At 43.6% G+C, this 12,500-nt stretch overlaps 1 protein-coding gene across 6 annotated transcripts in view; it reads right to left on the bottom strand.

The window, feature by feature from the left end:
• Window positions 1–12,500, bottom strand: part of LOC139419156 (glutamate receptor 2-like) — a 66,384-nt gene that overhangs the window by 15,214 nt on the left and 38,670 nt on the right. For 3 of the 6 annotated variants that reach the window (XM_071169136.1, XM_071169134.1, XM_071169132.1), the window contains 2 exons: window positions 5,132–5,379; window positions 2,723–2,837 (listed from right to left, as the gene is read on the bottom strand). In XM_071169136.1, coding sequence (XP_071025237.1) covers window positions 2,723–2,837; window positions 5,132–5,379 — 363 coding nt within the window. Of the gene's footprint in view, window positions 1–2,115; window positions 2,231–2,722; window positions 2,838–5,131; window positions 5,380–12,500 lie in introns of all 6 variants that reach the window. The other 3 variants (XM_071169135.1, XM_071169133.1, XR_011635386.1) reach the window with 2 other exon arrangements.

Genomic DNA, 12,500 nt, shown 5'->3' with positions numbered 1-12,500 from the left:
AATTAGCTAGTTAGCCTGTTGGCTACTGTCTGGCCAGTGTGAGCCAACATGCTAGCTACCTATCTACATTTCAGTCAGTAGCTATCTTAAACTAGCTATGAGTTGAACATAGAGTATGTGGCTGAAAACAAACTAGTATCCAGTTGTTGCTGCCCATGGTGGAATCATCTCTCACCCCCTGGCTCCAGAATAAAAAAAAGAATGGGAAAAATGTCCTGGTGACAAACCCTTAGCGTTTATGACCACTTTTGAGTTGTTTCATAAGAAAAAGTCTTAGATGACTCCAACCCTGTAGCTAGCTGGCAAGCCCACCATGACTCCAACCATGTAGCTAGCTGGCACGCCCACCATGACTCCAACCCTGTAGCTAGCTGGCAAGCCCACCTTGACTCCAACTCTGTAGCTAGCTGGCAAGCCCACCTTGACTCTAACCCTGTAGCTAGCTGGCAAGCCCACCTTGACTCCAACCCTGTAGCTAGCTTGCAAGCACACCTTGACTCCAACCCTGTTGCTAGCTGGCAAGCCCACCTTGACTCCAAACCTGTAGCTAGCTGGCAAGCCCACCTTGACTCCAACCCTGTAGCTAGCTGGCAAGCTATGACTCCAACCCTGTAGCTAGCTGGCAAGCCCACCTTGACTCCAACCCTGTAGCTAGCTGGCAAGCCATGACTCCAACCCTGTAGCTAGCTGGCAAGCCCACCTTGACTCCAACCCTGTAGCTAGCTGGCAAGCCCACCTTGACTCCAACCCTGTAGCTAGCTGGCAAGCCCACCTTGACTCCAACCCTGTAGCTAGCTGGCAAGCCCACCATGACTCCAACCCTGTAGCTAGCAGGCAAGCCATGACTCCAACCCTGTAGCTAGCTGGCAAGCCCACCTTGACTCCAACCCTGTAGCTAGCTGGCAAGCCATGGCTCCAACCCTGTAGCTAGCTGGCAAGCCATGACTCCAACCCTGTAGCTAGCTGGCAAGCCCACCATGACTCCAACCCTGTAGCTAGCTGGCAAGCCCACCTTGACTCCAACCCTGTAGCTAGCTGGCAAGCCCACCTTGACTCCAACCCTGTAGCTAGCTGGCAAGCCCACCTTGACTCCAACCCTGTAGCTAGCTGGCAAGCCCACCATGACTCCAACCCTGTAGCTAGCTGGCAAGCCCACCTTGACTCCAACCCTGTAGCTAGCTGGCAAGCCCACCATGACTCCAACCCTGTAGCTAGCTGGCAAGCTCACCTTGACTCCAACCCTGTAGCTAGCTGGCAAGCCCACCTTGACTCCAACCTTGTAGCTAGCTGGCAAGCCATGACTCCAACCCTTTAGCTAGCTGGCAAGCCCACCATGACTCCAACCCTGTAGCTAGCTGGCAAGCCCACCTTGACTCCAACCCTGTAGCTAGCTGGCAAGCCCACCATGACTCCAACCCTGTAGCTAGCTGGCAAGCCCACCTTGACTCCAACCCTGTAGCTAGCTGGCAAGCCCACCATGACTCCAACCCTATAGCTAGCTGGCAAGCCCACCTTGACTCCAACCCTGTAGCTAGCTGGCAAGCCCACCATGACTCCAACCCTGTAGCTAGCTGGCAAGCCCACCATGACTCCAACCCTGTAGCTAGCTGGCCCATCTTGGTGACAAGGTTCCTGCGCGGGAATCTTAGATTTGTCTTTTAATTTTAAAAGAACTGTCATTGATGTGATTTCAGATACGAGGAGAAATTGTCTGCCATGTTTTGTGTTTTGTTAAGGGCCCAGAGTGACCAAGAACGCTCAACCAATCACCCTACGGATATTATTGACTTTGCCTCCAGGCATCCTATGAAGGGAATTGTAACATACTGGTTTTGTGTGTGTAGACAGTGTGTAGTACTGTGGTGTGTTCTGTGTTAAACAGTACTGCATGTGAACAGCAGTCTCATCAACTCAAACCACACATTTATTTACCCTGCTAGCCTATGGGGTGTCGTTTGTAAAGTTGAATCATCTTAATGTTTTACAACCTGATTTATAAGGACGTTTTCTTTATTTGGACCTGATAAATCTATCTTTAGAAACGGCACCACATACTAGCCGGACTGACACAGACAGTGTGTGTACAGTGTGTGTGTGTGTCCCACTGTGACTGACCTTACTTCCTGAGTCCTTGGTTCCACATTCCCCTTTATCGTACCACCACTTGTTCTTTAGCTTGTCTAAGACTCCTTGTTCACTGAGTTTCAACACCGCTAGGTTTACTGGCACTCTTCACACGGCACGGGGAATAACATAAATAACATTAGCTATGTTATGTTATGTTATTATTTCATGACATACAGCTGTTATGTAGCCTTATGTAGCTTCCTGCCTCCCTACAACAGCTGTTATTAAGCCTTATCTAGCCTTCCTATGTGTTGTCTAATTGAGGTGGCGATAGGCCTTGTTGCTCTACATGTCCTGGCTGAACATTGAGCTCAACCAGACAGATAGGCACCAACGCATCACCCTGAGTAAGCAGCACAGACACAGAGCACAGCCTCTCTACTTCACATAGCTCAATGGTCTGTGTATATATATGCTTTTTATGACTGCCAAATAAAATCAATCAATCAATCCCCCTGATCCATTCAAGGAGTTGATTAGCTCCAGAATCCCAGGGGTGAGGTGTGTGTGTCGGCGCCGTGTCGTGTGTGTGCTGCTTACTCCCTGGCCTTAGTTACCAGTCTGTGGCCTGGTGGCGGCTGGGGGCGGGGCTAACCTTGCTTTCTCCTCCTCCGCTGCCACACTCTCCCTTGTCGTACCACCATTTATTTTTCAGTTTGTCCAACAGGCCCTGCTCATTCAGTTTTAACACGGCCAGGTTCACTGCATTTCTACCAAGATAAAACACACTGGTGAGACAGGATGATGTGACAGGTCTGTTCCCCGAGCTGATCCTTTGCAGTTAGCCTTAAACTTAGATATTACCATTACTGTTAGCAATTAGCCTTAACCTTAATATTACTACAACCATTAGCATTAGCACCAGGATTAGCGTAATCCTGTAAATCAGCATTAGCAATTAGCTTAGCATAATGTATCAGCCAGCGTCTGTTATTGGGAATGTGGCTAAAGGCTAGTGTACAGAGGGCTAACATAATGAGATAATATAATATACATGCTTGGGCTATAGCCAGTAATAAACTGGTTTATATTATAATAATAATTATAATAATAATATAATTATCAAGTAATAAACTGGTTTATATTATAATAATAATAACAATAATAATAATATGACCCAGTAGTAAACAGGTCTAAGTAAAAATAATAATATTAATAATAATAATAATGTTAATAATATGACCCAGTAATACACAGGTCTAAATAATAATAATAATATTAATATTAATAATAATAATAATATTAATAATATGACCCAGTAATACACAGGTCTAAATAATAATAATAATATTAATAATAATAATAATAATAATATGAATAATATGACCCAGTAGTAAACAGGTCTAAATAATAATAATAATAATTTTAATAATATTATTAATAATAATAATATTAATAATAATAATATGACCCAGTAATACACAGGTCTAAATAATAATAATATTAATAATAATAATAATAATAATATTATTAATAATAATATGACCCAGTAGTAAACAGGTCTAAATAATAATAATAATAATTTTAATAATATTATTAATAATAATAATATTAATAATAATAATATGACCCAGTAATACACATAATAATAAAATAATAATAATAATATAACAATAATAATAATAATAATAATAATATTAATAATATGACCCAGTAATACACAGGTCTAAATAATAATAATATTAATAATAATAATAATAATAATAAGACCCAGTAATAAACAGGACTAAATAATAATAATATTAATATTAATAATAATAATATGACCCAGTAATAAACAGGACTAAATAATAATAATATTAATAATAATATTAATAATAATAATAATAATAATAAGACCCAGTAATAAACAGGACTAAATAATATGAATAAAAATAATATTAATAATAATAATATGACCCAGTAATAAACAGGTCTAAATAATAATAATAATAATATTAATAATAATAATATTAATAATAATAATATTAATAATATTAATAATAATAATATGACCCAGTAGTAAACAGGTCTAAATAATAATAATAGTAATAATAATAATAATGTTAATAATAATAATAATATGACCCAGTAGTAAACAGGTCTAAATAATAATAATAATAATAATAATAATAATAATAATATGACCCAGTAATAAACAGGCCTAAATAATAATAATAGTCACGACCCACAGTGTCAGAGAACAGACATCACTCCAGAGAAACAGAGCGATCAGACAGCAGTTCAACAGATAGGCATTTAAACAAATAAGAAACACAACAGTCATGCAGATTGACTAATTAAAGATCACACTAGTGGCCTTGTAAACATACTCCTCAACCATCCTTCCTCAGTACCCTGATATTCCCTAACCCAACCCCTAGCCCTAGCCCTAAACCCAAACCTGATCTTGACCCTCATAGTATGGCTGCTCCAAAACAACCCAGGCATTAGCGACAACATTCTCTCTTCAGCCAATCAGGAAGAAGCAAGATAACTATTGGCCTGAAGCCCATCCCTAGGTACTGCAGGGGTTTATTGTGACCAGCCACTAAGAACTATGGGTAATGTAGTCCTGTGGCCAGCCACTAAAAGCTATAGGTAGTGTAGTTCTATTTCCAGCTGCCAAGAACTCTGGGGTAGTGTTGTCTTCCCTAGGCTTACAGTTGATCAGAGCTGGGAATGGGGAGTACTATACTGTACTATATTATACTAGACTATTCTAATATAAATCACTGTGTATCAGGTCATCAGAGTAGGTAAGATACTATAACAACATTAGAGAACATATTGTTATACTATAATATAATATACTATACTAGCCTGTATATAAACCACTGTGTTTCAGATCATCAGGGTAGGTAAAATACTATAACAACATTAGAGAACATATTGTTATACTATACTATACTATACTATACTATACTATACTAGCCTGTATATAAACCACTGTGTTTCAGATCATCAGGGTAGGTAAGATACTATAACAACATTAGAGAACATATTGTTATACTATCTCACCCACCTTAATGGGGAGCCTTTTGGCGTGGCGATGCCGTATCCTTTAGAGTCCAGGTTCCCTCCCACCTTCATGGTGTCGCAGGGTTTCCTCTGCTCGATGTACTCGTTCATGGTGGACTCCAGAAGGTACGCGTACTTCCCCTTGGACTTCCTGACTCTCAGCACCCCCTCCGCTGTCTTCTTCACAAACGGAGACGGCTCTGCTGACTTCATGTACTGCCACATCTTGTCAAAAAGTGCAATCTTCGACCTCTGTTGAGAGACAACACATTAGAACTACACCCTAACCTCTACACCCGCCACATCTTGTCAAACAGCAATATCTTCGACCTCTGTTGAGAGACAACACATTAGAACTACACCCTAACCTCTACACCCGCCACATCTTGTCAAACAGCAATATCTTCGACCTCTGTTGAGAGACAAAACATTAGAACTACACCTTAGGGTAGGACGGTATACCGTATTCTACTATATACCGGTTTTGATACACAGACCAGTGTATTTTACTATATACAGGTGTTGATACACAGACCAGTGTATTCTACTATATACAGGTGTTGATACACAGACCGGTTTGGGTCGTTACTTTACATTCTATAAAGGTATTTCAATGTTTGACTTGTTTTGGACGACATTCTGCACACGTTCTCATCAATGAAACATTTGATCTCCATACAGTTTTCTGTTTCCAAAACTACAATCTGTAACAAACCCTTTTGCCAAAGTTTCTAAAAAATGTCATTGCTTAGAAGGAGGGCGATTTGAGATTCAGCACACAAACACTTCACAGGCAAATCCTAACGGGAATATGCTAATATTTACATATTTTAAAAGCTCTCTATGGTCAGGGCGTGACATGTAAAGTGTTGGTCCCATGTTTCATGAGCTGAAAAAAAACCCCAGAAATGTTCTATAGGCATAAAAAGCTTATTCCTCTCAATTTTTGGGCACACATTTGTTTACATCCCTGTTAGTGAGCATTTCTCCTTCGTCAAGATAATCCATCCATCTGACAGGTGTGGCATATCAGTAAGCTGATTAAACAGCAGGATCATTACACAGGTGCACCTTGTGCCGGGGACAATAAAAGGCCCGTTTAAAATGAGCAGTTTTGTCACAACACAATGCCACAGATGTCTCATGTTTTGAGGGAGCGTGCAGTTGGCATGCTGATTGCAGGAATGTCCACCAGAGCTGTTGCCTGAGAATTCAATGTTAATTTCTCTACCATAAGCTGCCTTCAGCGTCATTTTAGAGAATTTGGCAGTACGTCCAACTGGCCTTTCAACCACAGACTACGAGTAACTACGCCAGACCAGGACCTCCACATCCGGGTTCTTCACCTGTGAGATCGTCTGAGACCAGCCACCCGGACAGCTGATGAAACTGAGGAGTATTTCTGTCTGTAATAAAGCCCTTTGTGGGGAAAACTCATTCTGATTGGCTGGGCCTGGCTCCCCAGTGGGTGGGCCTGGCTCCCAAGTGAAAATCAAATCAAATGTATTGGTCCCATACACGTGGTTAGCAGATGTTATTAGTCACATACACATGTTTAGCAGATGTTATTAGTCACATACACATGTTTAGCAGATGTTATTAGTCACATACACATGGTTAGCAGATACTATTAGTCACATACACATGGTTAGCAGATGCTATTGGTCCCATACACGTGGTTAGCAGATGTTATTAGTCACATACACATGTTTAGCAGATGCTATTAGTCACATACACATGTTTAGCAGATGCTATTAGTCACATACACGTGGTTAGCAGATGCTATTAGTCACATACACGTGGTTAGCAGATGCTATTAGTCACATACACATGGTTAGCAGATGCTATTGGTCCCATACACGTGGTTAGCAGATGTTATTAGTCACATACACATGTTTAGCAGATGCTATTAGTCACATACACATGTTTAGCAGATGCTATTAGTCACATACACGTGGTTAGCAGATGTTATTAGTCACATACACGTGGTTAGCAGATGTTATTGGTCACATACACATGGTTAGCAGATGCTATTGGTTACATACACATGGTTAGCAGATGCTATTGGTCACATACACGTGGTTAGCAGATGCTATTGGTCACATACACATGGTTAGCAGATGCTATTGGTCACATACACGTGGTTAGCAGATGCTATTGGTCACATACACGTGGTTAGCAGATGTTATTGGTCACATACACGTGGTTAGCAGATGTTATTGGTCACATACACGTGGTTAGCAGATGCTATTGGTCACATACACGTGGTTAGCAGATGTTATTGCGAGTGTAGTGAAATGCTTGTGCTTCCAGCTCCGACAGGGCAGTAATATCTAACCAGTAATATCTAACCAGTAATATCTAACCAGTAATATCTAACCAGTAATATCTAACTAAATGCTTGTGCTTCTAGCTCTGACAGTGCAGTAATATCTAACTAAATGCTTGTGCTTCTAGCTCTGACAGTGCAGTATATATCTAAATGCTTGTGCCTAGCTCTGACAGTGCAGTAATATCTAACTAAATGCTTGTGCTTCTAGCTCTGACAGTGCAGTAATATCTAACCAGTAATATCTAACCAGTAATATCTAACCAGTAATATCTAACTAAATGCTTGTGCTTCTAGCTCTGACAGTGCAGTAATATCTAACTAAATGCTTGTGCTTCTAGCTCCAACAGTGCAGTAATATCTAAGAGTTTCACAACCTATACCCAAAATATACGTAAATCTAAGGAATGGATTAAAAATATATACATATGTCAGAGCAGCATTGGACTAAGATACTGTGTAATAGTATAGAGTACAGTATATACATATGAGATGGGTGATGCAATATTTACACACAATTAAAGTGACTAAGATACTGTGGAATAGTATAGAGTACAGTATATACATATGAGATGGGTGATGCAGTATTTACACACAATTAAAGTGACTAAGATACTGTGGAATAGTATAGAGTACAGTATATACATATGAGATGAGTAATGCAAGATAAGGAGACATTATTAAAGTGGCTAGTGTTTCATTTCCTTATAGTGGCCAGGGCTTCCTAAGTGGGCAGGCCTATGCCCTCCCAGGCCCACCCATGGCTGAGCCCCTGCACATTCATGTGAAATCCATAGATTAGGGCCTAATTCATTTATTTAAATTGACTGATTTCCTAATATGAAGTGTAACTCAGTAAAATCTTTGAAATTATTGCTTGTTGGGTTTCTGTTTTTTGTTCAGTATATATCCATAAACCCTACACCCTAACCCCTACTTCCTAGCCTCTAATCCCTACACCCTAACCCCTGCTTCCTACTCTCTAATCCCTACACCCTAACCCCTGCTTCCTAGCCTCTAATCCCTACACCCTAACCCCTGCTTCCTAGCCTCTAAACCCTACACCCTAACCCCTGCTTCCTAGCCTCTAGCCTCTAACCCCTGCTTCCTAGCCTCTAATCCCTACACCCTAACCCCTGCTTCCTAGCCTCTAATCCCTACACCCTAACCCCTGCTTCCTAGCCTCTAATCCCTACTCCCTAACCCCTGCTTCCTAGCCTCTAATCCCTACACCCTAACCCCTGTTTCCTAGCCTCTAATCCCTACTCCCTAACCCCTGCTTCCTAGCCTCTAGCCTCTAACCCCTGCTTCCTAGCCTCTAACCCCTACCAGCCTGTCACTACCAGTTCATTTTGGGCGTTGAGGCATGTGAATGTGTCTGATCGTATTGATGTGTGTATTACGCTTTATTGATGTGTTTATGAGAGTGTGTGATATGATGCATGGCCGTATTGGTGTGTGTGTGTGTGTGTGTGTGATATGATGCATGGCCGTATTGGTGTGTGTGTGTGTGTGTGTGTGTGTGTGTGTGTGTGTGTGTGTGTGTGTGTGTGTGTGTGTGTGTGTGATATCATACAGGGCAGTATTGATGTGTGTGTGTGTGTGTGTGTGTGTGTGTGTGTGTGTGTGTGTGTGTGTGTGTGTGTGTGTGTGTGTGTGTGTGTGTGTGTGTGTGTGTGTGCGTGTGATATGATACATAGCCGTAGTGATGTGTGTGTGTGTGTGTGTATTGAGTGTGTGCGTGTGTGTGTGTGTGATATCGTACAGGGCCGTATTGATGTGTGTGTGTGTGTGTGTGTGTGTGTGTGTTTGTGTGTGTGTGTCTGACTGCTCTGGTCTGTCTGACTGCTCTGGCAATGTAAATAGTCCAGTTGGCCATTTCATACATTGTTCAGCAGTATTACGGCTTGGGGGTAGAAGTTGTTTAGAAGCCTCTTGGACCTAGACTTGGGGCTCCGGTACCGCTTGCTGTGCGGTAGCAGAGAGAACAGTCTATGACTTGGGTGACTGGAGTCTTTGACCATTTTTAGGGCCTTCCTCTGACACCACCTGGTAGAGAGGTCCTGGATGGCAGGAAGCTTGGCCCCAGTGAAGTACTGGGCCGTTCACACTACCTTCTGTAGCACCTTACGGGCAGATGCTGAGCAGTTGCCATACCAGGCGGTGAGGCAACTGGTCAGGATGCTCTCGATGGTGCAGCTGAGGAAATTGTTGAGGATCGGGGGACACATGCCAAATCTTTTCAGTCTCCTGAGGGGGAAAATGTGTTGTTGTGCCATCTTCTCAACTGTCTTGGTGTGTTTGGACCATGTTAGTTTGTTGGTGATGTGGACACCAAGGAACTTGAAGCTCTCAACCTGCTCCACTACAGTCCCATCGATGCGAATAGGGGTGTGTTCGGCCCGCCTTTTCCTGTAGTCCACGATCAGCTCCTTTGTCTAGCTCACGTTGAGGGAGAGGTTGTTATTCTGGCACCACACAGCCAGGTCTCTGACCTGTCCTCGGATGGGGCCACAGTGTCTCCTGACCCCTCCGGTCTCAGCCTCCAGTATTTATGCTGCAGTAGTTTATGTGTCGGGGGGCTAGGGTCAGTTTGTTATATCTGGAGTACTTCTCCTGTCCTATTCGGTGTCCTGTGTGAATTTAAGTGTGCTCTCTCTAATTCTCTCTTTCTCTCTTTCTTTCTCTCTCTCGGAGGACCTGAGCCCTAGGACCATGCCTCAGGACTACCTGACATGATGACTCCTTGCTGTCCCCAGTCCACCTGGCCGTGCTGCTGCTCCAGTTTCAACTGTTCTGCCTTATTATTATTCGACCATGCTGGTCATTTATGAACATCTTGGCCATGTTCTGTTATAATCTCCACTCGGCACAGCCAGAAGAGGACTGGCCACCCCACATAGCCTGGTTCCTCTCTAGGTTTCTTCCTAGGTTTTGGCCTCTAGGGAGTTTTTCCTAGCCACCGTGCTTCTACGCCTGCATTGCTTGCTGTTTGGGGTTTTAGGCTGGGTTTCTGTACAGCACTTTGAGATATCAGCTGATGTACGAAGGGCTATATAAATAAATTGGATTTGATTTGGTTTGACCTCCTCCCTATCTCATCGTCGTCAGCAAACTTAATGATGGTGTTGGAGTCGTGCTTGGCCACGCAGTCATGGGTGAACAGGGAGTACAGGAGGGGACTAAGTACGCACCCCTGAGGGGTCCCCTGTGTTGAGGATCAGCGTGGTGGATGTGTTGTTACCTACCCTTACCACCTGGGGGCAGTCCATCAGGAAGTCCAGGATCCAGTTGCAGAGGGAGTTGTTTAGTCCCAGGTTCCTTAGCTTAGTGATGAGCTTCGTGGGCATGGTGTTGAACGCTGAGCTGTAGTCAATGAACACCATTCTCACATAGGTGTTCCTTTTGTCCAGGTGTGAAAGGGCAGTGTGGAGTGCAAAAGACATTGCATCATCTGTGGATCTGTAGGGGCAGTATGCAAACTGAAGAGGCTCTAGGGTATCATGGAGGATGGTGTTGATGTGAGCCATGACCAGCCTTTCAAAGCACTTCATGTCTAAGGACGTGAGTGCTACGGGGCGGTAGTCATTTAGGCAGGTTACCTTAGTGTTCTTGGGCACAGGGATTATGGTGGTCTGCTTGAAACATGTTGGTATTACAGACAGTCAGGGAGAGGTTGAACATGTCAGTGAAGACACTTGCCAGTTAGTCAGCGCATGTTCTGAGTAATCCGTCTGGCCCTGCGGATGTTGACCTGTTTAAAGGTCTTACTCACATCGGCTCCGTAGAGCGTGATCACACAGTCGTCCAGAACAGCTGGTGCTCTCATGCATGTTGCACATGTTGTGAATGATTGTTGTTCTTACAAGGACATACATGTACATAGCTAGACACGACCGCCTCATTGACCTGATAGCCAGTGAGGTGAGACAGGTACTCGTTGACCTCATAGCCGGTGAGGTGAGACAGGTAGACAGGGGAGGGGTCAGAGGGAGGGGTTCAGATGTTGTTTTGGGGGAGGGGCCAGAGGGAGGGGTTCAGATGTTGTTGTGGGGGAGGGGCCAGAGGGAGAGGTTCAGATATTGTTGTTGTGGGGGAGGGGCCAGAGGGAGGGGTTCAGATGTTGTTGTGGGAAAGGGGCCAGAGGGAGGGGTTCAGATGTTGTTGTGGGGGAGAGGCCAGAGGGAGGGGTTTATTTTGGAAGTGGTTTGCTCTTTTGATTGTTACATAGAGCAGGCACTTGCTGACAAGCTTCTTAAATACCATCCAGCTTGGAACGCCACGGATATAAGATGATGGCACTGATATACTGAACACAGGCTGAGTATTGATTAGGCCTGTCAGATCACAGCTATATACAGGGCATTCTGGAAGTATTCATTAGGCCTGTCAGATCACAGCTATATACAGGGCATTCTGGAAGTATTGATTAGGCCTGTCAGATCACAGCTATATACAGGGCATTCTGGAAGTATTGATTAGGCCTGTCAGATCACAGCTATATACAGGGCATTCTGGAAGTATTGATTAGGCCTGAGTCTTCTTGGGTATGACGCTACAAGCTTGGCACACCTATATTTGGGGAGCTTCTCCCATTCTTCTCTGCAGATCCTCTCAAGCTCTGTCAGGTTAGATGGGGAGCATCGCTGCACAGCTATTTTCAGGTCTGTCCTGTGATGTTCGATCGGGTTCAAGTCTTGGCTCTGGCTGGGCCACTCAAGGACATTCAGAGACTTGTCCCGAAGCCACTCCTGCGTTGTCTTGGCTGTGTGCTTAGGGTCGTTGTCCTGTTGGAAGTTGAACCATCACCCCAGTCTGAGGTCCTGAGCACTCTGGAGCAAGTTTTCATCAAGGAACTCTCTCTACTTTGCTCCGTTCATCTTTCCCTCGATCCTAACTAGTCTCCCAGTCCCTGCCCCTGAAAAACATACCCACAGCATGATGCTGCCACCACCATGCTTCACCGTAGGGATGGTGCCACGTTTCTACCAGACGCTTGGCATTCAGGCCAAAGAGTTCCATCTTGGTTTCATCAGACCAGAGA

Source organism: Oncorhynchus clarkii, chromosome 10 (genome assembly GCF_045791955.1).
Source record: "Oncorhynchus clarkii lewisi isolate Uvic-CL-2024 chromosome 10, UVic_Ocla_1.0, whole genome shotgun sequence".
NCBI lineage: Eukaryota > Metazoa > Chordata > Actinopteri > Salmoniformes > Salmonidae > Oncorhynchus > Oncorhynchus clarkii.
Note: the sequence above shows the minus strand (reverse complement) of the source record. Positions and strands in the feature narration are given on the sequence as shown.